Genomic DNA, 16498 nt, shown 5'->3' on the forward strand with positions numbered 1-16498 from the left:
AAAATACTAAAAACCAGGGCACCCCTTCCCTCAACGAGCTGGTTGATAACCATTTACCAGCACGCTTCTGCCCCAGACCCCCTGGCAGGCACATTCTCTGAGTCATGACCATGTACCTAGCACGGTTTTAGGCATTGCCGATGCCACAGTGAACGGGAGAGATGGAAATGCCTGCCGTCCTGAAGCTGACTCCGAGAGGACAAGGGTCCCACCAGATGTGTCAGAGGCGTTGTGTGTTTGATAATGACACGTGCCTGGGGCAGGTCTCACTGAGAGATCACCTTTGAGAAAAGAGCTACAGGAGGTGAGAGAAGCAATGCAAGGAGGGGGAGTGGTGTCCTCCTGAGCAGGTCACGTCACAGACGAAGGGAACTGGGTCTCCGATGGGCTCGGAGCCTCGCACCAGGTTGGGGTGCAGCCAGGGTGCGAATGTGGGTCTCCTTGGCACGAATGCTGTGGAGCTGGGATCTCTGGTGGAGGGTGGGGCAGGGGCAGTGAGCCAGCCTCCTGCCCTGCCCGCCCCTGTGCCCCTGCTGACACTGGGTATGCTTGGGGGGCCAAAGATTCAGGGACAGGCCCTCAGGAACTCTCTGGAGGCCCAGACCCAGCAGATCCAGGAGTCAGAGAGCGGGTCAGAGAGAACACGTATGGTGTGGCGTGCTAGTAACTGCTTGAGTGGCCACAGCATCTTCTCAGGAGTCCTGAAATCCAGTGCGAACCCCGTGTCCTGGGCTAGACCACAAAATGGCAGAGCAGGTTGGTGAGCCATTTGGCCCAAACCTCTCCTATGGCAGAAGGAGGGATTGCTTGAAGGCCCCCAGCTCATGAGGAGTTGAGCCGGCTGGAATGCAGGTTTCTGGCACTTTCCTCATACTAGAGGTTCTCAAATTGGGTTCCACAAGGGTCCAGGTTTCCTCAGTGTGTTTGCAGACCACTGCATGAAGGTGTTCCCAGCTTCCTTCTCGAGGAACACAAGCGTCTCCAGCTTGGCCTGTGTACACTTTGGAGGTCTAAGTAATGCTCTATTGAGAGAAAGGACACTCCTGCTGAAAGGAAGAGACCATAGCCCTTCATTTCACAGAGAAGAAAACTGAGGCCTAGAGTTAGTCAGTCCAGCCACCCAGCCTGGTGGACTTCTCAGGCCCCCAACTGGTGATCACTTCTGCTCTCTCCAGTTTGGGGCCCCTCCCATGCATCCAGCCCTGGGTTCAGAGACAGAGGAGGGCCAGGTGACTGGCTTCACTCAGGGACCCTGATCGTCATGGTCAAATGAGACAAGAATAGTGATAACAGATGTGCCCTTTGGGACAGTGGCACACCATTTGCAAAGCACCCCTGTGATCTCCTGTCCCATCCTCACAGAGATTTGGGACACCGAGGAGGACACTGAGTCGGCGGGGAAGGAAGGTGACTTGACCTACATCATGTAGCTAGTGATCCCCACCAGAAGGAAAAGATCAGCCTTCCTCTGGCAGCACATGGACAGAAAATGGCTCTCCCACAGACCCCAATGGGTTGCCCAGCAGCTGTCAGGTTGAATTCCAGAGGGGTCCTGGGCTCTGGGCTCTCCACTGAGGATGTAGCCATAAACTCCCCCGTCACCTGAATCAGAGGCAAGGAAAAAAAAGAAACAAAAACCGCCCTGGTACATTTTTGTGTTCCAGTTAAAGGACTGAATTTTAGTCATCATCATCTAGAAAATGCGCCCGCTGGCCACAGTAAATCATTTTTAGGATCGGAGGACAGGATACAATTTGCTTCCATGTGGAGTGTACATAGTGATTATCTCAGAGGAGAAAAAAGGCAGCCTCCATTTCTTAAGAGGCTATAAGGGCCATTCAGCTGCGAAATGAATGCTTCTTCCTTCCGGGCCCTCCCCCTCTCCGAGGGAGACCAGGATGGCGCTGGGCCCGGGGAGAGGCCGCTAGGGAGTCGGCCCAGCAGCTGTGCACATCTGGAGGCCAGAGCCTCTCCCTCCCTCCTCCGACCATCAGCCCAGCCCAGCCCCCTCATGCTCCTGGCAGATCCTGGCCTCCCCAAGTAAACACATAATTGAGGTCAGAGACTCCCTTGCAGGACCAGGAGAGAGGGCGGAGCTAATGTTTGGCGGACACCCTGTCGGGTGTCTTTGGATATGATCCCTTCACCGCATCCAGTGAGCCAGGTGGCATTATTTGCCTTTTATGGGTAGGTAAACAAATGCTCAGAGAGGTTGAGTAACTAGTCTAAAATCACACAGCTAACAAATAACAAGACAGTAACCTTTGGATTCTTTCTGACTCCCGGACGCCGCCTATTATGTAGTTTCTTGACACTTCTGTATCATGAGCATCCTGGATGCTATGGAGCAAGCGGGAAGGGATAGAAGTTTAGGGAGAGGCCAAAAGAAGGGAAGATGTGTATTATATTGGAAAGAACAGTAGACTTAAGAGTCAAAAGTTCTTGGCTGGCCTTGGCTCTGCCATGTTCATAGCTTGTGACTTTGGGCTGGTCTCTTAACGCCTCAGAGCCTCAAATGAGTCATAGAGGTACTGCATGTTTTCAATGAGGTTATGGTATCTGCCCAGCTCTGTGCATTGGTCCACTGGGGTGGAGGGAGGTGAACAAGGTGGTGTGTAGCCTGGGTCATGGCTATGACGTCGGTGGACTTCTTGGCGCGGCTGTGCAGATACTGGTCCCTTGCTGATACTGTGCTGTCTGCAGCAAGGAGAGCTGTGTTGAATGCAGAGGCCTTGGCTTCCCGGTGACAAGGAGCCCCAAGGACATGGGGCTACATGACTGCTAGGCCAAACACTGCGTGGAAGGGCATGGACCCAGAAGTACTGGTGCGGGAGGGTAAGGACCAGACCCTCATCCTGTGGGCAGGAGTGGGATGTCAGCTTGAGAAGGCAACTCGAAACTTGAGGAAGCTGAAGTCACAGCCCTGGGGTGAGGTTCCTGAGGGACTTCTACCTCTTCCATCTGGGGAGCCGGGCAGCTGTGTCTGACCTCGGCCTGCGCCTGGCCACCTGATGCTTTATTCAACCATAGTCACTGTGAGGGTCCTGCTAGACAGGAGTCCGGGACCAGGCCAGGGTGGGGTGCACAGAAGGGGATGGATGACCAGGTGACTCCCAAGCTAGTAACAGGAGAGAGAAAACACACACCTAGAGCTTAGAATGAGTAGCAGTAAGCAGCCCTTGGGACACCCTGGGAGAAATGGCAGTCGCCACGAGAGTGGTTGTCATTCAGGGTCACCACAGCCCAGCTCTGCGGCATCAGGCTCCCTGTTTCACAGAAGAGGAAGAGCCAGGGTGACAGAACTAGGACCCCCGCTGGGCACTCTGGCCCCGCGCCCCTTTCTATTACAACACAGCGCCTTTCATAGAGGAGCTCTGTGATCTCATCTTGGGGCCGGAATACCGCTGGACCCATTCATTATTCCAAACCACCCTGATCAGAGGTCCTCCACCAGAATCTTGAACCCCTCCAGGGATGGGAAGTGCATTACCTCTAAAGGCAGCTTCCTTTCCCACCGCGGGCAGCATTAACCATTAAGAAATTCTTCCCTTGTAGGGAGCTCAACTTAGTCTCAGTCTGTGCTGATTGCCTTGAAAGGTTCAGAGAGCAAGCGTGTGTGTGGTGTCCCACCCTCACTAGAATGAGCTGGGACAACCCACCAGGATCCAGGCTGTGCTTGGGGGCATGCGGTAAAAGACAAAGGGCCAGGTTCTAGGTCATCTCTTGGCTGCCACACTGCCTTCCCTTTGAGGTCTGGGCAGCAGCTCCATCCCAGCCTTGGCAGGGCCTCCTCTTCTGGCAGAAGAGGGAGGAGTGCTTTCTGTTCTCTGCCTGCACATGCAGCCAGCTGACCTCAGAGTGAAGTCAGCCCCTTGGGAACTGCGGGTGGAAAGGTCAGCCCTCTGGGGCCCGCGGTCGCCCTGCTTGGGTCCACAGCGCGTGTCGGTGCCTGACCCGGCCTCCCAGGCCTTCCAGCCTTCTGTCCACCGCCCTCCAAGAACAGACCCTCAGCACACCTAGCCAGGCCCTCCCTGCCACCAGTCAGACCAGGTGCGTGTGACTCGTTCTATCTGCCTTCTCCTCTCCATCCTTGCCTCAACCAAAGCCGAGGGGTGAATAACAGGGCCGTCTTTCACCTGGATCGCATCAAAGCCTTACACTTGACTCCTAAAGTTTACAGGCAACACAGGGATGACTTTGAAGCTGTCACAAAGCAATATGGGACAGATCGCTGGGACGTTTTGTCACATAGCTGACTGTGTGTGCTCAGAAAGTCAATACCACTAAAAAAAAAGGAAAGAAAACAAAACAAAAAGATGATGGGAATGTTCTAGATTGAAAGGAGGCAAAAGAGAGATCACCGCCAAATGAAACCCATGGGAGTGCCCAGTGGCCCCTGTCCTGGTTGTTCACGAGAGGGAATGGATGTAAAAGGGAATTTGGAGCATTCTGTGTATGGGTTGGGTCTTCGATGGAATTGAGGACTTGTTAATTTTCTTAGACGTGGTAATTTGTAGGAATTTGTCCTCCTTTGTAGGAAATGCATGGCGACGTAATAGAGGGTAAGAGTCATGTGTGCAACCTCCTTTCAAATGATTCCACAAAAGGAAAAAAAAAAAAAAAAGACACGCACATGTGCATGCACACACACACAGAGAGAGAAACATGGCAAAAAGTTAATGACAACCTAGGTGCTGGGTGGTTTTTTTTTTTTTTTTTTTTTTTACCATTCCCCTAACTATTTTTATGCATTGAAATCTTTCCTGATAAAATAAAAATAAAATAAAATAAAAATAAAAATCTGGACCCTGGAGTCTGAAAGACCAGGTTCCAGTCGCCCCTGTGCTCGCTAACTATCTGAAATTTGACTGGGTGTTTCCACCCTGTACAAGGACAGCCGGAGCTCCCCCATGGGCATCATGTGCAGCCCCATACTCTCGCGGTGCCTGGGACAGGCAAGCATTTGTGGGCTTCTGCCCCCAGGAAGCCCACCCTGATGCTCTTCTTCCCTGACCTCCCATCCCCACAGCATTTCCATCCCGCAGTCTGTTTGCCACCAAGCGACTAACCACCATGAACGTTTCAGGTATAGGCTTTGTCTTCTCTGTATTTGAAAGCAGGATCTGTGCGGGAGCTTTCCCGGGCCCCATCGACGGCCTGGGCCCATGGGAGCAGCAGTGGCATGGTGCATGGGACCTGCACCTACATTATCTCATTTTGATTCTTCAGACAACCACATAATCAGAAATTACGGATCTCTTTTAGAAATGTAGCTCGTGATGCTCAGGGAGGCAAAGTGTCTTTTCCAAGGTTAGCAGGAGTCAGAGAGGGGAAGGGAAACCCAGGGTCCAGCACTCTGCCGTGCTCTCGGTGTGGGCCTATGTGCAGTGAGGGTGCAGACCCAGTGATGAGGACCATGGTCGGCCACATGAAACCCACGGGAGCACCCCGCGTTCATCCTATTGTGAACAACAATTTGGTCGACCAGGACCCTTCAGAAGACCCAGCTGAGAGATCCAGCCCCAGCCTACTGGCCAGTAGGGAAAACCAGCAGTGGGCTTGCTGAGAACAAAGCCCTTGGAAAGATGCTCTCCATTTTCCCAGGAAGAAGGCTGGCCTTATTCTAGGGTCCGCTGGAGCCCAGCCCAAGGAGGCAGGCTCACTGGAAGAATGGGCCTGCTGAGTGCAGGTCCCAAGCCCGAGAGCTGGGCTCAGGGCAGCCCCCTCCACCCCACTCCTGCAGGATGCTGGGCTGTGAGGGGCACCAGTGGGATATGTTCAAGGAGAATACAGGTGCCTCCACCAGGAGCCTTGACCACAAATGCTTCTTTGGGCACAAACGCCCTGGGGAATGGGGCAATGGGAGATGGGATGGGGGGGAGAAAGGGCAGAGAAGGGGGGCAGTGCAGAAAGTCGGGGAGGGAGTAGGGAAAGAGTGGAGGAGAGTTGGAGGAGGAAGAAGTGAAGTCAGATGGGAAAATAGATCCAGATATATCCAGCTGCTGCGGGCTCCACCCAGGGAAACATGGGTGTCACAGGAGGGCTCCCGAGAGTCCGTCAGGTCAGCTGGCCTCAGTGTCACCAGAACTCTGGAACAAGGCATGTCTCAGGAGGCCCGTGGGATGCCCCCAGCCATGGCAGACCCAGGCTGGGGGCCCTGAGGACCTGGGCGCAGGTCCCACCCCTGAACCTGCAGGGCTCTGGGGCATTCATAATAAGGGGGAGTGGGAGCCCAGCCCTTCCTCTCCTGCTTTCTATTCTGCTCTGTGAAGTGGGCATTCAGATGGGGCCAGGCCTGTGCCAGGCATATCACAGCATCTTGGCATTGACTCCTCCACCCTTGCGGAGGCAGTGGGGATTATTGGCCTCCTTTATCTAAGAGCAGACAGATGTAGCACAGAGAGGTTAAGGGTTTTTCCCAAGTCACAGATTGAGGCAGCAGCAAACATGGCACTGCATCTGGAGCTATGTGGCTCTAGTCTGGCTCTTGTTACCCGGGAAGGGTAACAGCCACCCAAGAAACCCTGCAGTGGAGTCCGCACTGGGAAGAGTGTGGGGTTGAGCCATTATCAACGGGCCTGGGTCAGCCCATCCCAGGTGCCAGGCCAGGGGCTGTGCTTGGAGCAGAAAGAGAAACTGTTGTCCTGCTCACCAGATGTGGGCTAAGAAGTGGCTCCCCGTGCCTCTTGTGGTGGGGAGGCTGAATCACACCAGCTGTCTCCCCACTGTGGGGAGGGGGGGTCCCATTGGGGAGGGGCCAGAAGCCCAGCAGGTCTTCCCTCCCTACCCCCCGCCCCCGCCCTGCCCCGGCATCTGGGACTCATGCAGGTTGCCATCTAGGACTCATGCAGGTTGCCCAGGAAGAGCAGACACCAGTCTGCAGTCCGGCTCAGAGGCCCTGGGGTCAGCACCTTCCATCACGATGCTGAGACTGTCTTTCGGGGAAGAGAGAGCCGGTGTGACACGGTGGAGACTAGTCCCTGAGGGAGAGGTGCTGGCTGTTCAGGGGCTCTGAGGAGTCCAAGTTGAGCCGTGCCCTGAAGGCTAACGGGCTGGGCAGGGAACAGGGGTGAAGACCTTCCAGGCCAGGGATGCACCAGCAAAGAACAGGAGATAGAATTTCTCTTTTTCTTTCACGGGAACTGTGGAATCTAGAATGTTCTACCTGGAAGGGACAGAGAAATTCTTAGCACTCCCCTATCAGATTGAATTTTTGCCAGGTCTCTGCTATATTTTTCATGCTATATTTTTGTAATTGATTCATTATTTTTTAACTTAGCCTTATTAGCAGTGATATCTGTGAAATTATGGATTTGGCACGCAAGTTATATTATTTCTAATGCAAATTAAAATAAACCCGTAACTACTAAAATTAAACACTTCATTTCTGCACCGTGTAAGGGGATCGAGAGTGAGCACCTGGGACCCCAGCCTGGGCATCGCTGATGTAATCCTGATTCGGAGTTGATGTCCTGAGCGAGCAAGTGAGGTCTTGCAGATAGCAGTGCCCGTGGGGCTGTGGTCCGTATCCCACAGGACTTTGTCCTGAACAGTCCTGACAGACCTGGGCAGGGACCAGAGCAGGCAGATTGGAGTGGGTGGCAGTGTGGGCTGAGGCGGGGAGGGAGGAAGGAGTGATGAGCAGGGAAAGGCCCCCCCCATCCCCGCAGGGTGCACAGTGACCCAGGCAGAGGAGAAGATGGAGGTAGGGGACAACCCCCCACCCCGCAACCCTGGGGCCAGTGGGAAGAGGATTTGCCGGCAGGTGAGAGACACTCCCTGGGAATCTCCTTATGGGAGCTGAACTCCTTCCTTCAGTGACAAGAGAACTTCGAAGCTAGGTTCTTGGCTTTGTTTAAATCAAATGCAAAGTTTTGTTTCCAGATTCCCAGAGTTGGTGTCCTGATTCTATGGTGGGGCTTCCTTTTGTTTTTCCTTCCCATGGAAATTTCCTGTAGGGAAATCACCCTTGCCTGGATCTGTCCCCAGATGCAATTGGAGATAACAGGAGAGTTGGCAGGAAGGGGAAGGCATGGATCATGGCAAAGTTGGGCCAGCAGTCTATTCATTTACAAAGAGCTCTTGAGGGGCACCTGGGTGGCTCAGCTGGTTAAGCGTCTGCCTTCAGCTCAGGTCATGATCCCAGAGTCCTGGGATCAAGCCTCACGTTGGGCTCCCTGCTCAACGGGAAGCCAGCTTCTCCCTCTGCCTCTGCTCTTCTACCTGCTTGTGCTCACTCTCATCCTCTCTCTCTTTCTCTCTCTCTCATAAATAAATACTATTGAAAAAAACAAATAAACAAAAAACAAAAACAAAGGGCTCTTGAGCTCTAGCCGTGTGCCAGGTCCTGGCTGGGTTCTGGCGGTGGCCTGTCGCACTTGGAGGCACATCTACTGGGAGAACTCCTATTCGGGTTCTGTCTCTGAAGGTGACCATTTGTAGGGCTTCCCTCTAGGAGAATCCAACCCTCAGCGAAACTGGACTCCACCGTGGGCTGCCCACTCATTCTTCCAGCCCCCCCCTTGTGCACATCTGTAATCTAGGATGCATGGCACAGGATACACATGCAGTAGGGGACAACTGGTTGCTTGGTTGGAATGGGTATTATTGATGGTGGGTAGAGAAGGGTTGGGCTCTCAGACTTTAATGTGTGTCTTTCTCACTGGGTGTTTCCTGCAGGTGGGAGAAAAGCGGAATTAAAATCTAATTTCTGGGCCCATCCCCCAGATATTGGGTTCAGTAGGTCTGGACTGGGACCCAGGGATCAGCATTTCTCACAAAGAATGTGCGAGGCTCAGATGAGCCTTAGACCACACACTGAGAAATCTTGCTCCGAAGAATATTCTGACGTAGGAAAGAGTCTCAGATTTCTAGTTAGGAGGCCTGTGTTCAGGGCTCTACTTATTAGCTGTGTGGTCTTGGACAAGTCACTTAACCTCTCTGTGCCTGATGATGAAAATGATGATTTCTGACGGTGCATTTGTGGATTAGAGGCTTTCGAGAGAACAAGAGAAGGGGATGATAATGGGTGGTCATGTGTCTCTTTGCACATAAAGGGGGACATCTCCCACCTTCCTCACCAACAGCAGTGTTCTTTGTCTTTGGGGCCGCCAGCCTCCTCTGTGTACCTCCCATACTGAATTGAGTACAACCTTTGAGAGGCAGGAGGCAGCCCATACGTGTTGTTGGGGGGACAGTCTGCTCTGTCACATGCCATGTCCCTAGGAAGTGAAAGGACCTTACATCATTTCTGGAAGGTGGGATTGGAGTGTGCATCAAAGGCAGGAAATTCCTGTACGAGTGCCCGCATGCCAGTCTTTGCTCTTGTAGGACTTTAGTAAGAGAGGAAGTCCGCTAGCACAGGGCCGGACACACAGAGGGCCCCGCATTCCTGGAAGCTTCTTCCCCTCTCTCCACTTTCCCCCCATCCCCCACCCCATGCCCAGCCCAAGCTCTTCTGGAAGCAGTGACCTGCCTGACGCTTATCTCTCCTGGTCCCTCACAGATGTCCTGGCGTCCACAATACCGCAGCTCCAAGTTCCGGAATGTCTACGGGAAGGTGGCCAACCGGGAGCACTGCTTCGATGGTATCCCCATCACCAAAAATGTGCACGATAACCACTTCTGTGCCGTCAACGCCCGCTTCCTGGCCATTGTCACTGAGAGCGCGGGAGGTGGCTCCTTCCTGGTCATCCCTCTGGAGCAGGTAGGACCCGCAGCTCCCTAGCCCTGGCTGCTGTCCGGAGAAGGGAGGAGCCTTCTTTGGTCACTCTTGCCTCCATTTCTCTCTGTGCCCTCCGCCCTTTTACTGTCTCATCATGTGTCCGGTGGCTGTGCCCTCCCCCGGGTTTTCCCAAGATTTGCCAGAAGAAGAGCAGGCCAGGATCCAGGAGACCTGAGATCTGTTCCCAAAACTTCCCCAAAGATTGCACTTGAACAAGTCACTTCCCTTCGGATACATGGGGTTCCCGTTAACACTAAGGATTGGAACATCTGATCTCCAGGTGATCTCCAAGACCAGGTCTTGCTCCACAATTTTGTGTCCTGGGTTGTCCTTTTCGGTGTGAAGCTGGAAGGGTTGAAGACGCAGCCGTAGGCCCATGGGGGCATCTGCAGAAATGACACCCGCATTAAAAAACACTGTGAGCTCTCTCCACTGAGCGCCTAGAAATAATTCACCTTCCCTCTCATTCCCTCTTCCTAGATAAAGGTTTTCCCTCTTCGGTGGCTGCCTTTGTGAATATAGCAAATTAAATCTGCAAAGCTTAGATCATGAAATTTTGAAGCTCTGTGTTCAGGCAGTCCCTGGAGGCCCGTGGGAGGTCACGCGCCTCAGGGAAAGTGCTCGCTGTCAGTCTCGCTTGTTTATGGCTGAGCTCTCCCTTCCCGGCCTGACTCATCTCCACTCCCACCCTCCGCCAAACCAAACCGCTCAGGGGAGGAGGAGGTACAAGCGGAAGGAAGCCTTCGTTCTCGAAATCTACCGTCAGCTGGTGGTGGAGGATGGATTTTTCCAGTCTCTCCTGCCCACAGTGGGGGAACACGGATTTGGGAATGCCTCAGGCCATAGCCTCCCTCCCACCAAAGGGGGCAGAGCCACAGTGACACTGAGAGGTGTGAGGACAGAACCCAATGGGCAGAGAGGTCTGGTCTGAGGAGCCATGGCCTCGGTGGCAGGGTTCCAGCTGGCTCTGCCACTTGCCGCCACTGTGATCTCAGGCGAGTCACTTAACCTGTCTGCACCCGATCCTCCTGTAATGGTAAGACAAGGATGCTGAATCGTCCTCCGTCTACATGCACCATGTTGGCATGGAGTAGGACGACGATAGACATGGAAGCTCCTCGTGAACCACATGGGATGTTAAAGATGTTTGGGTATTTTCCTGGAAACATCTATTAGCTCTGCTCATGGACTTTGCCTACAGATGCCCACAGCAGCTCTAACACATTTGGAAGGATTCTGAAATATAGCTTGTCTCCCCTCTCAAACCAGATGGGCTCAGACACCTGTCTACCTTGGGGACTAAGTAAGTTCTAACCCACGTCAGGTCCCCAGCCAAGTGTGGCTTGGTCCTTACAGGGGTTCAAGAACAGTGCCGGCACACACTCCACCGTGTGGCTTTCCAAGGTCAATAGGCAGTACCTCATGCTGTAACAATTAATTCCAGATGTGTTAAAGGTCTAACCATTAAAAGAAAAGAGAAAGAAGAAAAAAGGAGAGAAGAAAAGAAAAAGAAAAGTTGCATGTATATTATAGGAAAAGAGAGGATTTTTTAAATCATGCAATGAGGAAAGTCTTTGTAAACAAGACAAGAATCCCAGAACCATAAAGGAAATGAGTAATAGATTACAACAATTTTTTTAAAAAAGTAAAGTTTCGATACTACCATATTATTACTATACTACTACTATACAACGTATGTACTACTATACATGTAAGGCCACTTAAAAGCAAACCCCATAACTGATACAGACAAAAGACCCATGTTCAAAATAGCTAAGTATTCCAGAAAAATCTATTAGCAAAAGAACCCTATAAAAAACAGGTAAAGGAGGGGTGCCTGGGTGGCTCAGTGGGTTAAGCCTCCACCTTCAGCTCAGGTCATGATCTCGGGGTCCTGGATCGAGCCCCACATCGGGCTCTCTGCTCGGCAGGGAGCCGGCTTCCCCCTCTCTCTCTGCCTGCCTCTCTGCCTACTTGTGATCTCTGTCGGTCAAATAAATTAAAAAAAAAAAAAACAGGTAAAGGATATGAATAAACAGTTCACAGAAGATGAAAATAAGTCTTTTAGCCTACTAAAATAGGAAAAGATTTAAAAGACTAATTATCTTTGGTATTCCTGAGTGTGTGAGAGAACAGGTGTCCAAATACGTTCTTGGCGTATTTAAGGTATTTAAATTTGATGTATTTGATGTACATTTGATTTACATTGATGTATTTTATTTGATGTATTTACATCAAATTTATAGGTAACTTGGAAATAGCTATTAACATGTAAATGTGCATGTCCACGGGCCTAGCAATTCCACTTCTAGGACTCTATCCAACAGAAACGTTCTCAAGGATGCCCAAAATGTTTGTACCATTTTTCAGTACTCCATTTTTTTCCACTTTATTTTCTACAGAGATCAAATTTCTCTCTCAAGTTGCTTAAAAGTTTCTAAACTCTTCTCTTCGGTTTCTGTAATGGTACCAGAGAGTTTTATATTATCAGTAGCACTAGTCTAGAATGTGATCGGATTTTGTAAAACTTTAGGGACAGCAGGGAAAAGGGAATTTTTTATAGAGTGTGAGACTCTGCATAGAGAAAACAATGTATCCAAACTCATACATATAAAGCCAAGGCACACAGAGCCTTTCAACTTTATTTGTTCATATATTGTGACACATTGTGTTTGATTTGATTGCTAAGGAACAGGTAGTAATGGCTCATTCTACCAATTGGTTACTGTCAGTTTCTCTGAATCCAGTAGGTTTTCACTTTACATAAGTGCATGATGGTTTGTGCAGCCCTTTTATAATAATGAAAATTGGAAGCAACCTGCAGGTCTATCAATAAGGAGATGAGGAGAGCATTAGGGAACATCCAAATAAAGGGATACTAAGCAGTCATCAAAATTGGTGATGTACAACGGTTGTTCCCAAGTGCTCAGCTCAGAATCAAAAGTATTGAGGATGCCAAAGGGCTTTTACTTGGATAAGTTCTGTATCAATATTTGGCATATTCAAAATAAAAAAGAAGGAATTTCAAAAGTATTTATTTGTTAATTCATTTAAAATAACATTAGGGGTACCTGGGTGGCTCAGTCAGTTAAGCTTCCCACTCCTGATCTTGGCTCAGGTCATGATCTTGGGATTGGGGGATCTGGCCCCACTTTGGGCTTTGCACTTAGCATGGAACCTGTTTGAGATTCTCTCCCTCTCCCTGTGGCCCTCCCACTGCTCTCCCTGTCTCTCAAATAAATAAATAATACCTTAAATTTAATGAACCCATTTCATGTTCTCCCAAGAAACATTTTATGAAAAATAACTATTTTCCAAAACACAAAAGAATTAATGAGAAGAAAGGCATTGCTTTACCCCTTTGCAAGTCTCTTTAAGTTAGTCTGGCTTAATAGAAGTTTTGCATGTTATATATGTGTATATTGGGAGATTTGCATGTTTACTTTTGCATTCGGCCTCTTTTAATAACAGTCACGTCGTCTCTGGAAACTTCACTCTATGCTCCTGAGAGAATGGCAGTGAAAAGGCAAATAACATCCCTGTATTATTAGAAAAATTGTTTCAACCCAACAGAATCCTTGAAAGTCTTAGGAATCCCCAGGGATCCCCAAACACACTTTGAGAACCACTGATACTGGGGAGTATTTCATGAGAGAAAATTTTATGACATACTGTTAAGTGAAACAAAAAGAAAAATATAATTAATCCCATCAGGAAATTTCTATCTGGGGCGCCTGGGTGGCTCAGTGGGTTACGTGTCAGACTCTTGGTTTCGGCTCAGGTCATGAGCTCTGGAGTCATGAGGTCGAGCCCTGTGCTGGGCTCCAAGCTCAGCTGGGAGTCGGCTTAAGATTCTTTTCATCTGTCCCTCCCCTGCTCTTATGTGTGTTCTCTCTCTCTCTCTCTCTCAAATAAGTAAATCTTTAAAAAAGAAAAAAAGGGAATTTCTATCTATCCATGTACCTATCCAGAAAAGACTTGTTGATATATAATAATGGTTATCTCTGAGTATTATTAGGATCAAGCAGGTTCTTTCATTTTCTTCTTTTTCCATAGCTATAGCTTCTCAGTTTTTTTTTTTAGGTGAACCCTGAAGGTTTCATTTTTCAGAAAAAAACAATAAAAGCAATTTGTTGACGTAAAGATGGAGTCCCTGAGGTTTGAGAGGCTGTGGGGAGGAACTCAGTTCAGCCCTCCATTACGTTTGTTGCAAATGTTTTCTCGAAGAGTTACACATGCTTAGGAGCTTGCTGGAGAAAAGGCTAACAAGACAGTGAGGGCGAAGGCTGGCAGTGGGTGGGTGGGTGAGACAACTCTTTTGTGGTGTTCACTTAGTTTGGGTGTCTGAGGCCATGTGGAGCAAGGTTCCACATCCACAGAATGGCTCCTTCGGAATCAGAGCCAACGCCCACCGTCCCCTGCTGCACCAGCCACGGCTGTCAGTGTCCTGCCCATGGTGGCCGCATCGAGCCTGCAGGCACAGCCCGGCTGGTCTGGGGGCAGGGCTTACCAACCAGAACAGTAACACCCAATTCAGAACCCTCCCATTATCGGTCAGCAGTAGAGATGAGCTGTTCCACGTTGGCCAGTTTTCTAGGAAGAAGGTTCTCTTATTTTAGTGCCAGGTTCTTTTCCCTCAGTTTGATAGAAATCTTTCTACAAACCCATGTTTCTCAGTACAAACACCAAAAAGATTTTGGCCCTTTCTTAGCAGATCCTAATCCGGGCTTTGAGCGCTGGTTATGAACTGTGGACTCCTGGGGACACACTTTGTCCCTACACTAAATGACTCTAGGCTGTTTTCCCCGAGCAACCGGAACCGTCTGCCGTTATTGTTCTTTTCCGAATGTTTTCCGTCTGCTATCAGGTGTCCTTCCCAATTCCCTTCCTGCTTCTCTGAGAGGTTCGGGCCAAATGAGAATAGCACTACCTGGGACCCCCAGATCCCTACCCCAAGACCGAGCCTTCTGAAGGGGACTGAAGCTTCTGAAGCTGCCCCTTTGCTCAGGTTCCCTCAAAGCTGGCTTTGCCTAAGATTTCAATATCTGTGACGGGAAAGTTTTCTCCAGGCCAGAAGGCCCGTCTGCAGCGACTCCCAACAACGGCCGTGCTGATGCTTTCTTTGCACAGTGCTCGAATCCAACCAAAAGCTGAGAGTCAGTCCTCTTGGGTGGCATTTCACAGTTGGGGAAACTGAGGCTGGGGAGATGGACCTTCCCTGGATCAGTGTGGGAGCTGGACCTGAGGCCAACTTCCTGCTTTCCGAAGCCACGGCTCTTTCTACCACCCCTGCCGCTGGTGAGCAGATCTGCTCTGGCTGGCCGGCCCGTCTCAAGACTTGCATTTGCCTTCCCTGGGGCTCTTGCTCGGGCTGCTGCAGGGAAGGCCCGAGCCTGTTGTTCCCCTAGTTAACATTCAGCCGCCAGCTCTCTCCTCTCTGGAGTGGAATGTTAAGCTGCAGATGGGGGAGCAATCATCACCCTGATTGCCTGGCACAGCTGGAGGAGCCTTATGAATATTCCAGAGACCAGGCACGGTGCCCAGAGGCCTGATTAACCACTTGGGCCTCCCCAGGTGCACCGCCCCTTTCCTGCCGCACGCACTCCGCCCGGGCTGCCTGCCGCCTCCAGATCCGGGCTGCGGGAAGGCCAGAGTCTGGAAGCGGGGTCTTGCCCGCCGAAGCTTTAGGCAGCTACCCGGTAGCCCCACTGGCACCTGGAGGAAGAGGGATGAGACCTGGCCTGGACATCAGGAGGCTGGCTTGTCCCTGCAACCCAGTGGTTCTCAGTCCTGGCTGCGCGCTAGAATCAGCGGGACAGATTTTGAAGTCTAATGTACTTGCTGCTTTTGAATCTCACCTCCAGTCCCATGATGAAGATGTAGAGTTGTTCTCCGCATTTTACAGATGAAGAAACAGAGGCTCGGAGGAGTCAAGGGACTCCTTCAAGATTGCACAGCATACACGTGGCAGAATTTGAACTCAGGGCTCTCCCAGCAGCGGGCCTGCCCATGGAGCATTAGGCAGAGGCATGTCTGGAGATACGCCTTGTATTGTCACTGCGGTTGTTTGAATGTCTCCAAGGACTTCCTTGGATGTAAATTCCACAGTACTCTATGATCTCCTCTGATATGCTAACACCATTCGTACATCCCTGCTGAAAGCCAGGAGAGTGGGTATTTCCTAAAGCCTGTGGGAAGCTTCCGCTCTGAAGGCCTGAAGCAGCAATTTCAGTCAGCAGGAAGAGATGGGAGAGGTGTTTTGGAGCAGGAAACCAGACAAGATGGCATCCTTCCTTCAGTCAGCGGGCATGGACTAAGGACCCAGCCCCAGGCACTTCTACCTCCTTGTGCAAGCCCTATGGCCTCCCTCTCCCCCTCCTATTGCCCACTGAGTCTCCGTGACCTGGTGGCAAAACACTTTCCCCTTGGACTTGGGTCTGAGATGCTGCATTCTCCTCTCCCAACCCAATCAGGGCGGCCTCTCTTGCTTTTTGGCTTGTCTTCAGTGTTCAAGGTTGAGAGATCTAACCGGAGTTGGGCAGGTGCTCCCTGTTCTCCCCAGCCCTGCAAGGGTGGGTGGTAGAGTGGAATGGGAGCAAAACTCCACAAGGCATCACGGTGAAGACAGCAGAGCCCTGGAGCAGGAGAGCATCACAGGAGGGGTCTAAGAGATCAGACTCTAGACGCCAACAGACCTTGCTTGAATCTCTGCCTTGCCACTAAGTTGCTGTGTGACCTTAGGTGAGTCACCTAAGGTAAACCTTCCCATGCTTT

At 50.9% G+C, this 16498-nt stretch overlaps 1 protein-coding gene across 2 annotated transcripts in view; it reads left to right on the forward strand.

Annotated features, from left to right (window-relative positions):
- Positions 1–16498, forward strand: part of CORO2B (coronin 2B) — a 128047-nt gene that overhangs the window by 57503 nt on the left and 54046 nt on the right. For both annotated transcript variants that reach the window (XM_032343011.1, XM_032343010.1), the window contains exon 2: positions 9506–9706. In XM_032343011.1, the coding sequence (XP_032198902.1) occupies positions 9506–9706 (201 nt within the window). The remainder of the gene's footprint in view (positions 1–9505; positions 9707–16498) is intronic.

The sequence above is a fragment of the Mustela erminea genome, chromosome 5 (genome assembly GCF_009829155.1).
Source record: "Mustela erminea isolate mMusErm1 chromosome 5, mMusErm1.Pri, whole genome shotgun sequence".
Taxonomy (NCBI): domain Eukaryota; kingdom Metazoa; phylum Chordata; class Mammalia; order Carnivora; family Mustelidae; genus Mustela; species Mustela erminea.